General features: G+C 38.6%; 1 protein-coding gene across 2 annotated transcripts in view; it reads left to right on the top strand.

Moving 5' to 3' along the window:
- Positions 1-13,977, top strand: part of ttc21b (tetratricopeptide repeat domain 21B) — a 104,741-nt gene that overhangs the window by 44,658 nt on the left and 46,106 nt on the right. For both annotated transcript variants that reach the window (XM_069935334.1, XM_069935335.1), the window contains 5 exons: positions 324-453; positions 1,279-1,436; positions 6,051-6,275; positions 7,142-7,380; positions 12,017-12,089. In XM_069935334.1, coding sequence (XP_069791435.1) covers positions 324-453; positions 1,279-1,436; positions 6,051-6,275; positions 7,142-7,380; positions 12,017-12,089 — 825 coding nt within the window. The remainder of the gene's footprint in view (positions 1-323; positions 454-1,278; positions 1,437-6,050; positions 6,276-7,141; positions 7,381-12,016; positions 12,090-13,977) is intronic.

The following is a 13,977-nucleotide window of genomic DNA, read 5'->3' as shown; positions in this document are numbered from 1 at the left end:
GTTAACAAGCTTTCAAAAGATTGAAATCCATTCTTGTATCTTTCCAACATTTTTTTTTGTTTTTGGGCAGAGTTTTCATGTCCAAGTTTATTTGAAATGCTGGAGTGGTGGGACTTGGTGGAGGGATATCGGAGGAATAGTTATTCTAATTTTTACCTGCTGAGTTGATGATCTCTAAAGACAGAAACTATGCACATTTTGAAAATTATCCCCGTAGTCCTTGAAATGTCTTGCTTTGAAATTGTTCAGTACATTTTAGTGAAATGCAATATGATGTTGAAATACTCAGATATTCTCCAATTATGATGGCTTTTTTTTTTCAGCCAGCATCTCCTGGTCAACCTCTCGCTCCATTGTTGAAACAATGTGCTGCAGTGCTGGAAACTATCGTAAAGACTGTGCCAGGACTAGCAGAAGCTACTTTTTTAATGGCCAGAGTCAAATACTTAGCAGGTGTGTATATTGGAATGTGTCTAAAATGAACATGTGAGCTCCATTAATTTTGCAACTTTACTGTGTGAGGAAAGGAGAAATTAATACTCATTGTTTATTTAATTTGTTCTTTCTGTGATCAGTAATCTTCAATGATCTGCAGACACATTAACTTGTTTAAATTTGTAAAAACCCAATGCTGGATACAGTTCATACACAACTGATGTTTCAGGCGAGCTCTTCATCAAGTTATGGAAAAATGTCAGCGGGCTTCCTATCAGAAAGGTAAGGGAGGAGGAGTGGGGGAGGAGCATGGTCCCAAAGACAGGAGGTAATAGATGGAGAAGGGAAGGAAGGGGATGGAGAGCTGAGGGAAAGCAGATGGGCGAAGGAAAGGGAGGGAGAAAGGAGAGTAGGCTAGCAGAAACCGGAGAAGTCAGTGTTAATGCCATCAGCTGCAGAGGGTCCAGACGGAAAATCACGTGTTGTTCCTCCAATTTATGGGTGGTCTTGGTGGGATAGTACGGGAGGCCATGGATGGACATATGAGTTTGTGAATTTGTCTCTAATATAAATTTGTCTCTAACATAAGAGTTTACAAAATCAGATGTAAGAATTTTTGGATACACATTTTTACCAACGTGAAGTATGAAGATTTTCACTGCATGCAGAGATTTAAAAAATGAAAAAAAAAAATCCTTGCTAAAAAAAAAATCTTTACTTTGAATGAAATGTTTGTAAGACTTGGGGATTGCTTGAATAATATTTTTAACTTGTTCAGCACTGAAAATGCTGCAGAAAATAATGGAATTGAACTTGCACTGTTCATGCTTTGTCCTTTTGCAGGTGATATTGATGCTGCCCAAATCAATTTGCAGCATTGTTTAGAACAGAATCCTTCATTTGCAGATGCCCACCTCCTGATGGCTCAAGTTTACTTAACTCAAGAAAACTTTAAACTTTGCTCACATTCCCTGGAAATGTGTTTGAGTTACAATTTTGAGGTAAATACTAGAGTCCAGTAAATAGAATATTTTGTTTAAAACATTTTTTACTTGTAAAAAAAAAAATCAAATTTTAGTTTTAAAAAGTACTGAGCATTAACTCATCAGCATATTATGGTATTAAGATTGCTCTCGTGCACCATGATTCATAAGAAGAGAATTTATTAAATTTAAAAAAAAGAGATAGTGGTATTGGATTGTGTTAACAATCAATATTATTTTATTATTAAAAATACATGTCCAGATAAGAACAGAATAAGGATGGTCAGCATGGCTTTGTGTGTGGTAGGTCATGTTTAACAAAACTTGTAGAATTTTTCGAGGAGTTTACCAAGAAGATAGATGAAGGAAAGGCTGTGGATGTTAGTTCAGAAGGTTCAGACACTTGGGATTCAAGGAGAAGTTGTAAACTGGATTTGAAATTGGCTGTATAGGAGAAGTCAGAGAGTGTTAGTGAATGTTGCTTCTCAGACTGGAGGCCTGTCATTAGTAGTGTGCCTCAGAGATCAGTGCTGAGACCATTGTTGTTTGTTGTCTACATCAAGGATCTGGATGATTATGTGGTAAATTGGATTGGCAAGTTTGCTGATGACATTAAGATTGGAGATGTTGTGGATAGTGAGGAAGACTTTCAAAGCTTGTAGAGGGATCTGGACCAACTGGAAAAATGGACCAGAAAATGTCAGATGGAATTTAATGCAGATAAGTGTGAGGAGTTGTATTTTGGAAGGACAAACCAAGGGAAGACTTGCACAGTAAATGGTAGGGCACTGAGTAGTGTTGAGGAACAAATGGATCTGGGAATACAGATACATAATTCCTTGAAAGTGGTGTCATAGGTAGATAGGGTTATACAGAAAGCTTTTGGTATCTTAGCCTTCATAAATCAAAGTTTAGAAGTTGGGATGCTATGATGAGGTTTATGGGTCATTGGTAAGGACAAATTTGGAGCATTGTGTGCAGTTGTCACCAAACTACAGGAAGGAAGGAAGTCAGCCTGAAGAAAACTGAGGTCCTCCATCAGCCAGCTCCCCACCATGACTACCAGCCCCCCCACATCTCCATCGGGCACACAAAACTCAAAACGGTCAACCAGTTTACCTATCTCAGCTGCACCATTTCATCAGATGCAAGGATCGACAATGAGATAGACAACAGACTCGCCAAGGCAAATAGCGCCTTTGGAAGACTACACAAAAGAGTCTGGAAAAACAACCAACTGAAAAACCTCACAAAGATAAGCGTATACAGAGCCGTTGTCATACCCACACTCCTGTTCGGCTCCGAATCATGGGTCCTCTACCGGCATCACCTACGGCTCCTAGAACACTTCCACCAGCGTTGTCTCCGCTCCATCCTCAACATCCATTGGAGCGCTTTCATCCCTAACGTCGAAGTACTCGAGATGGCAGAGGTCGACAACATCGAGTCCACGCTGCTGAAGATCCAGCTGCGCTGGGTGGGTCACGTCTCCAGAATGGAGGACCATCGCCTTCCCAAGATCGTGTTATATGGCGAGCTCTCCACTGGCCACCGTGACAGAGGTGCACCAAAGAAAAGGTACAAGGACTGCCTAAAGAAATCTCTTGGTGCCTGCCACATTGACCACCGCCATTGGGCTGATATCGCCTCAAACCGTGCATCTTGGCGCCTCACAGTTTGGCGGGCAGCAACCTCCTTTGAAGAAGACCGCAGAGCCCACCTCACTGACAAAAGGCAAAGGAGGAAAAACCCAACACCCAACCCCAACCAACCAATTTTCCCCTGCAGCCGCTGCAACCGTGTCTGCCTGTCCCGCATCGGACTTGTCAGCCACAAACGAGCCTGCAGCTGACGTGGACTTTTACCCCCTCCATAAAACTTCGTCCGCGAAGCCAAGCCAAAGAAGACAGGAAGGATATCAGTAAGATTGAAAGAGTGCAGAGAAGATTTACTAGGATGTTGCCGGGTCTTCAAGAGTTGATTTACAGGGAAAGATTGAACAGGTTAGGATGTCATTCTTTGAAGCTTAGAAGAATGAGGGGAGATTTGATGGAGGTTTACAAATTTATAATGGAGATAGACAGTAAATGCGAGTAGGCTCTTTCCACAGATTAGGAGAGATGAATGCAAGAAGACGTGGCTTTAGGGTGAAAGAGGAAAGATTTAGGGGGAACATTAGGGGAACGTCTTCACTCTGAGCGTGGTGGGAGTGTGGAATGAGCTGCCATCTGACATGGTGAATGTGGGCTCACTCTTAGGTTTTAAGAATAAATTGGATAGATGCATGGATGGGAGAGGTCTGGAGGGTTATGAGAGTGGGTGCAGGTCAATGGGATGAGCAGAATGATGTTTCAACATTGACTAGAAGGGCCAAATGGCCTGTTTTCTGTGCTGTAGTGTTCTTTGGTTTTTCTTCATACCTCTATTGCGGCAAAGGAAAGATATTTAAGTGTTTTATCCATTTAAGGTTGATTCTGTTGTGCACAATGCTTTGGACTTAATATACAATGGAATTTTGCAGTTTCAAACTAACAAAATAAATATTCTTCAGTCTACTATGAATCACCCATTCTGTGCGCCATTTAAGATTCCAGAAACAGTTCTGATTTTCACGTGAAAGTCATAAATTTAACATCTGCTTGGAAAATGTCTAGATTTTATTTTAATACTGTGATCCCTTACTGTGGTTTCTATAATGTATTGCTTTAAATTTTTCTATTGAATTATCCAAGCTGCTAGATCAACCTCCTGCAACGTTTCAACCTTTGTAATTTGACATAACTAATGCAGTCATAGTTTTTCTTTAATTCTTCTAACAAAATTATACGCTTGATTTTTCAGGAAATCGTTTTACTTTTTGTTAAAACATAATTGACATCATCTACTGTTCTCCTAACTTGGTTTGAATAATCAGCCCACGGATCATAGAGTCATTGTGCATTGAAAAGATACATTACCCTGCCAAGTCGATGCCCACTGACACAAATACTACACCTATTCTTTTTCACTCTCCTCACATTTCTCATTCATCTGTACACTGTAGACAGTTTACAACAGCAATGAATCAAGTGACCCAAACATCTTTAGGGGGAAACAGAGGATATGAAGAAAATGTGAGAATGTGCAAACTCGTGCAGACAGGAATGAAGCAATGTATGCCCATTTTTTTTTCCATTGAGTTAATTTCCTCTGATGGTTTAGTGTTTCATAACTGCTTTCTTCAAGGAAGTTCTTTTCTATCTTTCTGTTGTCAGGTATTAGATTGGTCACCTTTCTCTGCTTTTATCTTAAATGATTTTCTTGGTAGTGTGAGGTCCAAAATCCAGCAACATCAGAAATTCACCAAGATAATGGCTTCTGAAACAAAATTGGTTTCTATTTTCTTAATACTAATAACAAGATCAATACTTTTTACCATTAACTTAAGCCCCTTCTAATTTCAAGCACATGTGTATGGAATGCTTGTGTTCAGGAATGTTCATTGTTTTACTGTCCAATCATTCACTTTTCACTTCTCCAAATTCATTGATATCAGCCAATCTTCCATACTGTGCACAGAATTAAGCAGTTATTATATTCACCCAGCTCTGGTGCTTTAACTTAAGTTGTTACCCCTCAGGAAAGTCTTTTTTGGTTTCATTGGACACACAAACTGATCTCATTCAATCAACAACTGTTAACGAAGAAGCGTCCTCTCTTGGGTTTTTCCAAAAGATAACCTCTTCTTCCAGGCTACCACAAGGAGTTCTTTTTTCCCTATTCCAGGAGAAACATAACAACCAGTCATAACCTCTGCAATTGACTACAGAGACTTAGAATAGGCTGAACTCAAAACCCATCTTGAAATGGGGTCTTGCTGCGGGTCCAACCAACTTGTTGCCTTCACTGCAAACTGCTGTAGAATAATCTCAGACACTCTCTCTCCCAAACAATGGCTGTTTTCTCTCTGTTTGCAAAATTACGTGGCCCCTCTTAGGACAACAAACTTCAACCAGAAATTTAAAACTGGCACCAGTTTGGCTGCCAAAAGACTTCTCATTTCTTGAGCCTGGACCCTGTTTATACATGCTGGTCAATTAACATCTATTTGTGAAACTCTCACAAGCACTTCCCATTGTCTCTGCAAAGCCAACTACAGACATGAAGTCTACCCTTGCATAACTCTTGCATGCTAAATGAGATATTTGTGAAATGTGACCTGATAACTAAACCTCACAATCTTACCCTTTTAAGATATATTTTATAATAATTTTATTCTTTTATTCCATAACAGTAGGGAGGGAATAATAAAATATATATGTTTTATTATTTTTGTATTATGTTTGCCCACACTAGAACACATGTATTTAAATTAATGCACCTCTGTTATTACATCATGGAGTAAAATAAACTGGGTCAAAACATGAAAAGGAAGCTGATGACTTGAGAAATGGGCCTATAGTTAACTGAAACTTTAAACTTCCTTTAACTTCCAAATCAATTTTTAAGATTACAGAAATACTACTGTATACAGTATATGTTGAAGTCTCTTTTCATTAATATTTGCAGACATTGACAATGGGTGAAAGGCAAATAAATATGATGAACATAGTAAAAAATCTTGATCATTTTAATGTAATTAATATATTCCAGGTCCGGGAGCATCCTCTGTATCATTTGATTAGAGCCCAAACTCAGAAGAAAATGGGGAATGTTCAGGAAGCCATTAAGACTTTGCAGATTGCTAAAGGTTTACCTGCAATGAAGAAAACTGGAAGTGCATCAAAATCTAAAAACAAAATTGTTGAATTTTGTGCAGCTGATCGTGTTTCCATTTTTCTGGAGCTAGCAAATGCCCACTGTTTAAATGGAGAGCAGGTAATGAAGAAGGTTTTACATAATGATTAGTTATTTTGTAATATGTACTGTTTGGATTAAAGCAATGGAATTTCTGATGAGAGTTCTGGAAAATTGATTCAAAAACTCTTTATTACCACCTCCAATAATAGCTCTAATAATCCATTATCAAACTACTCATAATTCCCAATGGTATATGATCGGGCTCTCCAGGGAATGCTTATTATGCTCCCATCCGCTAACTAGGTCCTGGTTCCTCCACTCCATTTCTGCTCAGCAGCACCTCTGTTCCCGCTCTCCCTTCTGACACACGAGGACCCTAGTTCCTATGTTACCTGACCACCTACCAGAGCTCCAGTTTCTGTGCTTCTTTCCTACTCAATGGGACTCTGGTTCCTGCACATTCCTTCTGCTGCTTGTGGTCCAAGTTTATGCACACTCTCTTCACTAGCTGGGGCTTTGATTTACATGCTTCCCTTTCACTCACTCACCTGGTCTGCTTAGCTGTGCTCGCTTGAAACATGGGGCCTTATTTTCCATGTTCTCTTAAAACTTGGTGGGTTTACTGGGGAAAAAGTCCTGTGTAGAATTTAAATGAAAAGTGATTTAAACGTGCATTGGATCATGAATAAGATAACATTCAGCAGTCTCGAAAATCAAGCATCATCGAAGTCTGTTTACCAGATTGATAGCTTTTCGGTATCTGCATTAAAAAAATTGGATTATCATTCACAAACAGTGAAGCATTCTCTATAGACCATATTGAACCCTTACAGTTTCCTTTGCATGAAATTCGACCTGCTGTTCTATCACAATCAAATGTTGTGTACAATTATATTGTGATAGTCTGATTGCAATAAAAATATATATATTTTGTGTTTCTGCAGCATGAAGCTGCCAAAGTGATGCAAGATGCTATCAATGAATTTACAGGCACCTCTGAAGAATTAAGAGTTACAATTGCTAATGCTGACCTTGCTGTTGTACGTGGGGATATAGAGCTGGCACTAAGTATGCTTCGAAATGTCATGCCTGATCAATCGTATTTTATTCAAGCAAAAGCAAAGATGGCAGCCATTTACCTAAATCAGAGGAAAGATAAGCAGTTATATGCAAGTTGCTACAGGTGAAAGCTTTTTGTTTAATTGCATGAAAAATATTTTATTTTTGACTGCTATATTTAAATTGAATTCCCTTCAAAGACCATTAGTATTTACCCTGTTATAGCTGTGAGAATCATTTTTAAATGGATTCAATAAACACAGGAAATGGGAGTAGGCCAATCAGTCACCTTGCTTATCTTCCTCATATTTTTTAGTGATTTGATTTGATCGCCTAATTCTATTAGAATCTATTGAGTATATGGCCTTACATTCCCCTCATTTTGGGAATAAACTTAGTAATCCTTAACCGTACTGCCTCCCACACAACCATATACAGGAAAACCTCGAGTATCCGGAATTCAAGCAATCAGCATCCTCAAGCAACTGGCAAAAAAAAAAGGAAAATAATGGAAAAAAAAATGAGAATAAAATAATATGTAAATCCATAAGTTTAAAATTGTAAAAGTAAATATTCTCTGAAGTAACATTTGAACCTTTTGTGAAGATGGGAACAAATATTCAGCCAGCGGAGTGTCTTGGTTGTGCTTTGCTCATAGCAGCTGTTTGAATAAAATGGTATTGCCCAGGATAAAGTGCTGCTCACCATCGGGCTTGACTTACTTAAAGTATCTCCTTATGGAGTTGCTCCATACAAAGGCTTTCTATGTAAACTTGGACAAGAGTGGGTTAATTATCTATCATGTTATTGTTTGTCTTTTGGGTGGCACCGTGGAGGCAGAGGAACTTGCATTTGCAGCAACAGTTAAATATTTTCAAAAAATGTGACTGAAAATAAAGTAAAATGCTTTCGGGTTTATATATTCATGCAAGTAAAGTTTGTTCAGTGCAAGTTCAGTATAGGATTTTTGTCTTTTAAGCTGTTAATTCTTAATTCAGGTGTATTAGTTAGGCATTGTATGACTAAGTCTTTTTTCTTTCTTTGGCTTGGCTTCGCGGGCGAAGATTTATGGAGGGGGTAAAAAGTCCACGTCAGCTGCAGGCTCGTTTGTGGCTGACAAGTCCGATGCGGGACAGGCAGACACGGTTGCAGCGGCTGCAGGGGAAAATTGGTTGGTTGGGGTTGGGTGTTGGGTTTTTCCTCCTTTGCCTTTTGTCAGTGAGGTGGGCTCTGCGGTCTTCTTCAAAGGAGGTTGCTGCCCGCCAAACTGTGAGGCGCCAAGATGCACGGTTTGAGGCGTTATCAGCCCACTGGCGGTGGTCAATGTGGCAGGCACCAAGAGATTTCTTTAGGCAGTCCTTGTACCTTTTCTTTGGTGCACCTCTGTCACGGTGGCCAGTGGAGAGCTCGCCATATAACACGATCTTGGGAAGGCGATGGTCCTCCATTCAGGAGACGTGACCCATCCAGCGCAGCTGGATCTTAAGCCACCAGAAAATGCACTTATCCAGCATCTACCCATCCCTGTAAGTGCCAGATACCAGGTTTTTTTTTTTTACTGTGCCCTGTTTTGAATATTGCAATCAAAGTGAATGCACTACTCCAGACACACTTTGCCAACACCCAATTTAAAATTGCATCAAATTTTTTTCTATACTCCACTTCCCTTCCAATAAAGTCCAGCACTCTATAAGCCTTCCTAATAACATGCCAGATTTGCCTCATAGCTTGTTTTATACATGAGTACTCTCAAATCTCCTTGTGTTGCAATATTTTGTTTTTGCATTCCATTTAAGCAACAATTTACTTTTTCATTCTTACTTTTAAATGTAATTGTTTTTAAAATTTTGAATTTTAAAAAAAAATTTACTTTTTTTTTAGACAAGTCCTTTCGGCTAACGAATCCGAACTGCCCAATTACACCCAATTGACCTACAACCCCCAGTACATTTTGGAGGGTAGGAGGAAACCAGAGCCCCAGGGGAAAATCTATGCAGACATGGAGAGAACATACAAACTCCTTACAGACAACGTGGGATATTATTCCGGAGACAGACAGTACTTGGATACTGTTAAAATGTTTCTCCCATTGACAGTGTCTAGAACTAGGGAACAAAGTTTCTGAATAAGGCATCACACATATAAAATGGAGATTTAGAAGGAATTTCTTCTCTTTGGCATTTGTGCGTTTGCATTTCTCTATCCCAGATATCTGTGAGACAGAGTAATTGAGTATAGTCAAGGTGGACGTTGACAGATATTTGAATTACAAATGAGTTTAAAAAGTATGAGAGCAGGAAATCGGTGTTGAGGATGAATTCGTGGATAACCTTACATTTTTTCTCCATTATCTTCCATCTGCACACATCTTGTCCATTCACTTAACCTATCCCTTTGCAGTATCTTGTCCTTCTCATAACATACTAACCCACTTTTTCATGTTTTATCATCAAATTTGGGTAGGGTTTACAAAATCTCTTCACCCATATCATCAGTGTAGAATGTACGTAGTCGAAGACCCAGTGATGATGTGGGTAAACCTATTGATTACCAATTACAGATTGCTAACTGAAAAATGACCCTTTAGGTTGATTTTGTTTTCCATTAGCTATCTTTTCCTTGATTCATAATATCCCCAACCCATGCACTCTTCTGCAGTGACCTTTTACGTGGAATTTTATGATATGCTCACTGGAACCACAAACATACTATCTACTAACCCCCTTTATCCATGTCGATTACATTTTTGAAGAATGCTGGAAAATTTCTCAAACCATATTTCCTTTATGGAAAATCCTGTTGACACTGATGGATGGTCCTTTGATTTAAAAAAAAATCCTCTTATCAGCTCTTTAATGTTGGAACTCAACATTTTCCAGTTATGGATGCATTTTTTTCTATTTTTGTCCTTTCTTGAACATTAGCATGACATTTATCGTTTTCCAATCCTTCCATCGGCTTACGACTGCAGGGGCAACTAACACATTTACTATTTTTTTAATATACAATTTTAGTTTTAGAAATATAGCAGTCACAGGCCCTTCAGGTCCATGAGCCCACACTATCCAAATACATTCATGTGATTAAATACCCTACTAACTCCATAAGTCTTTGCTCAAATATATGTGTAGATACAAATACTCAAACATGCATGCACATACATATACATTCAATGCCATCTGGTATATAAAAACAGATTCAATGACTGAACAGGGCATTTCCAACCAAAAGTTACTTGTGAAAATTGGCAACAATTTTTGAATATTCATATAGGCATCACCCAACAGAAGGGAGGTGTGAGGTCCAGGCAATAAGATGGGAGGAGACTGCAACATCTGAAGGAAACAGGAAGAACATAGAAACTCATTACACATAGCTGTAATAGCATTGCTCTCATCCTGCCGCCCAAATTTATGTAGCCACTCTATTAACATTCTAGGATGCAGGCAAATAAGTCCAGGTTATTTGTTGGCATTAGCTCCATTAATTTACTGAGCAGTTTTTAAAAAATCTTTTTATCACGCTCCTTCGTCCCTGTAGCCCCTCAATGTAGAGCAAAAGAATCAATAAGTTTGCTTTCAAATTAAACAAAAGTGTTTTTATGGGAAGGAAAGGAACTCAATCTCCAACAATTCCACCAATGTACACAGTTCACATCATTTCTCATCTCTTCAAAAGAAGATGCATAATCAGTTACGTTTGATATTGATTTCCCTGCACGAATATCCTGCATATTGGAAATCCCCTTCTCTTTCAGATTCTTTTATTTCTAGGTATGTCTGGTGACCATGTGTGTTTAAAATATTTGTCACTTATATTCATTTCTGCAATAATTAATTGTCTTGGCAAGAAGGCTTTGATGAATTATCTTTGGAGAGATTTTTTTGTTATTCTGGGCACCTTCTATTCTCAAATGCTGTGAATTTTGAGAAAGTGTATAATCTTTTTTAAAAAAAATCATCCTCTTTTACTTAGGCTTTTATTGCTTTTCTTATTCTATTTCTTCAGCTATCTGCCATAGTTCCTGCATTAACTTCTTACACTCAGGTTGACCCTTAAGAGAGGTTAGTAAGCATAAGTAAGGAGCCATATGGTGAAATTATATAGATCTGGATTTGACTTTATTAGGAGTACTTTATGCAATTTTAGTTTCTGTACCTAAAGAGGCACATGTCTGCCTTGCAGTCAATGCAATATAAAATCACTGGATTTGTTTGTGGATTATGGGGCTGTACTATAACAAGGAATTTCACAAAATGAATCAATTCCTTTGAGTCGTGGACAGTTCAGAGAAGTATTAGCAGGGAGCAAAATAGCAGAGCCTATTTTGTCTAGCTGGATAATATAGCTCCTGAGGAAAGGGTTAAGATAAGGGATTCCCATTTAAGACTAAAATGAAGAGACATTTCTTCATGAGGAAAGTTGTGAGTCTGGAATTCTCTGAACTGAACGCATGGTCATTGAGTGTTTCGGTTTGATAGATTTTTAATTGGAGATGTGGGAGAGGCGCTGTATTACCCACAATCTTATCCGATGGCAAAGCATGCTTGAGGAATGTATGGTTCACAACTCCTTCAGTTTTTTAAATTCCTTTTCCGTTTTTTAAAAATTCCTTTTATTTCTTTTCCAACCTGGTTATAGCTGTCCTGAAATCCTATTGATCAGATTTTTTTTTGTATTTTCATAATGTACAGATGAAATGTAAATTATATTTGAATTAATTTAATTAACTGTAAATGTAATTTTACATTTTGCTTTAGGGACTTGGTTGACAAATTGCCTGGACCTCACACCTCCCTTCTGTTGGGTGATGCCTATATGAATATTCAAGAGGTGAATTGTTGCCAATTTTCACAAGTAACTTTTGGTTGGAAATGCCCTGTTCAGTCATTGAATCTGTTTTTATATACCAGATGGCATTGAGTGTATATGTATGTGCATGCATGTTTGTGTATTTGTATCTACATCTGTAAATCGTTATATGGTTATACATATAATTGAGCATTTTCTGTCTGTGTTTCCATTATAAATTTCTGCTTCAACTTAAATATTGGAACACTAATTATATTCTTTGACATTGATGACGATCTTGCATTTTCACAGATTCATATTGACAATATTGCAGGAAGTCCAACATTTTATTACTTTTCAAATTGCAGTAAATTCCCTGAAAGAAAGAGGAGTAAAATAATATAGAAATTAGATATGAATTATTCAGGGAGGGGCATGGTTAACATAGCGGTTAACACAATGCTACCTCAACATCAACAACTCCGGTTCAAATCCAGATCTGTGTGTAATGAGTTTGTATATTCTCTCCATGTCTTTGTGGGCTTCCTCCGAGCACTTGGTTTCCTCCCCCATTTCAAAACATCCGGGGGTTGTAAGTTGATTGGGGTATTTGCGTGGCACTGGCTCATGGTCAAGAATGGCCTGTTACTATGCTGAATACCCTAAAGCAGTGGTTCGCAACCCCTTTCTTTCCACTCACAGACCACTTTAAGTATTCCCTATGCCATAAGTGCTCTGTGATTAGTAAGGAATTACTTAAGGTGGTATGTGGTGGAAAAAAAAGTTTGAAAACCACTGTTTATCGTACCTCATTGACTCGTTATGTGCACGGTATCATAACTCCAAAGGAAATGGGCCAATGACAATTTTTCTCAAGCAAATTATTTCACTAACAATTGGGTCTAGAGCAGTGATTCTCAACCTTCCCTTCCCACTCACAGACCACCTTAAGCAATCCCTTACTAATCACAGAGCACCAGTGGCATAGGGATTACTTAAAGTGGGATGTGAGTGGAAAGAAAAGGGTTGAGAACCACTGGACTAAATTTTTGTAAAAATACAAAAAAAGTTTGCCGCTGATCTTGTTCTGATGTTCTCATGCCTAGCATTGAACTTGCCTCCTATTCTCTTGAACGTACTTACAAAGTCAGCATAATTAACATACAGGGTTGCATGGTTAGCATAATGCTACTACAGCACCGGTGACCCAGGTTCAATTAGTGTTCACCCCAATCCTGCATGTGTTTCCTCTGGGTGCTCTGGTTTCCATCCATGTTCTGAAGACCTGGATTAAGCAGGTTAATTGGTTATTTGGATGTAATTATATAAGGCAGCACAGGTTCATGGGCAAGATGGGACTGTTAGTGTGCTGTATTTCTAAATTTAAAATAAAGATAATTGAGGTCCAATAAAGAAAGGCATCACCATCCTCTTAACGGTAATTGGGGATGAATGACAGGACAAATCCATTGCCACCTGTTTAGACTTTTTGTATTTATATCATCAGACCACTGACTAATATGTAGCACTGGATGAACATAAATTTCCTCACTAATTATTCTAAAGATTAAAATCATAGTCTTTAGTTACAATCAGTTGAGATGTCACAAATCAAGAGAAGTTTTCGGGTTGTAATCTCAGTATTACTACCTGCTTGTGAACTAGAGAGGAAAGAAATAGGAAGGTAGCTTGGATAAATGTGTGGCTGAGGGGCAGATGCAGAAGGGAGGAGTTCCTGTTCATTGGGCTCTCTTCCAGGGATGGTTTGACCTGAACAAGAGTGATGGCTTGCACCAGGACTGGAGTGGCACCACTATCCTGGCAGGGGATTTACTAGTTCTATTCAGAGGGTTTGAACTTGTCTATTGGAGTGGGTGGAACCCAAATAACATAGGTAAGAAGGGTGAGGAGGTCCTGCAAGGAGAGTTCA

Source organism: Narcine bancroftii, chromosome 4 (assembly GCF_036971445.1).
Source record: "Narcine bancroftii isolate sNarBan1 chromosome 4, sNarBan1.hap1, whole genome shotgun sequence".
NCBI lineage: Eukaryota > Metazoa > Chordata > Chondrichthyes > Torpediniformes > Narcinidae > Narcine > Narcine bancroftii.
The sequence above is the reverse complement of the archived record's forward strand: the minus strand, read 5'-3'. Positions and strand labels throughout refer to the sequence as shown.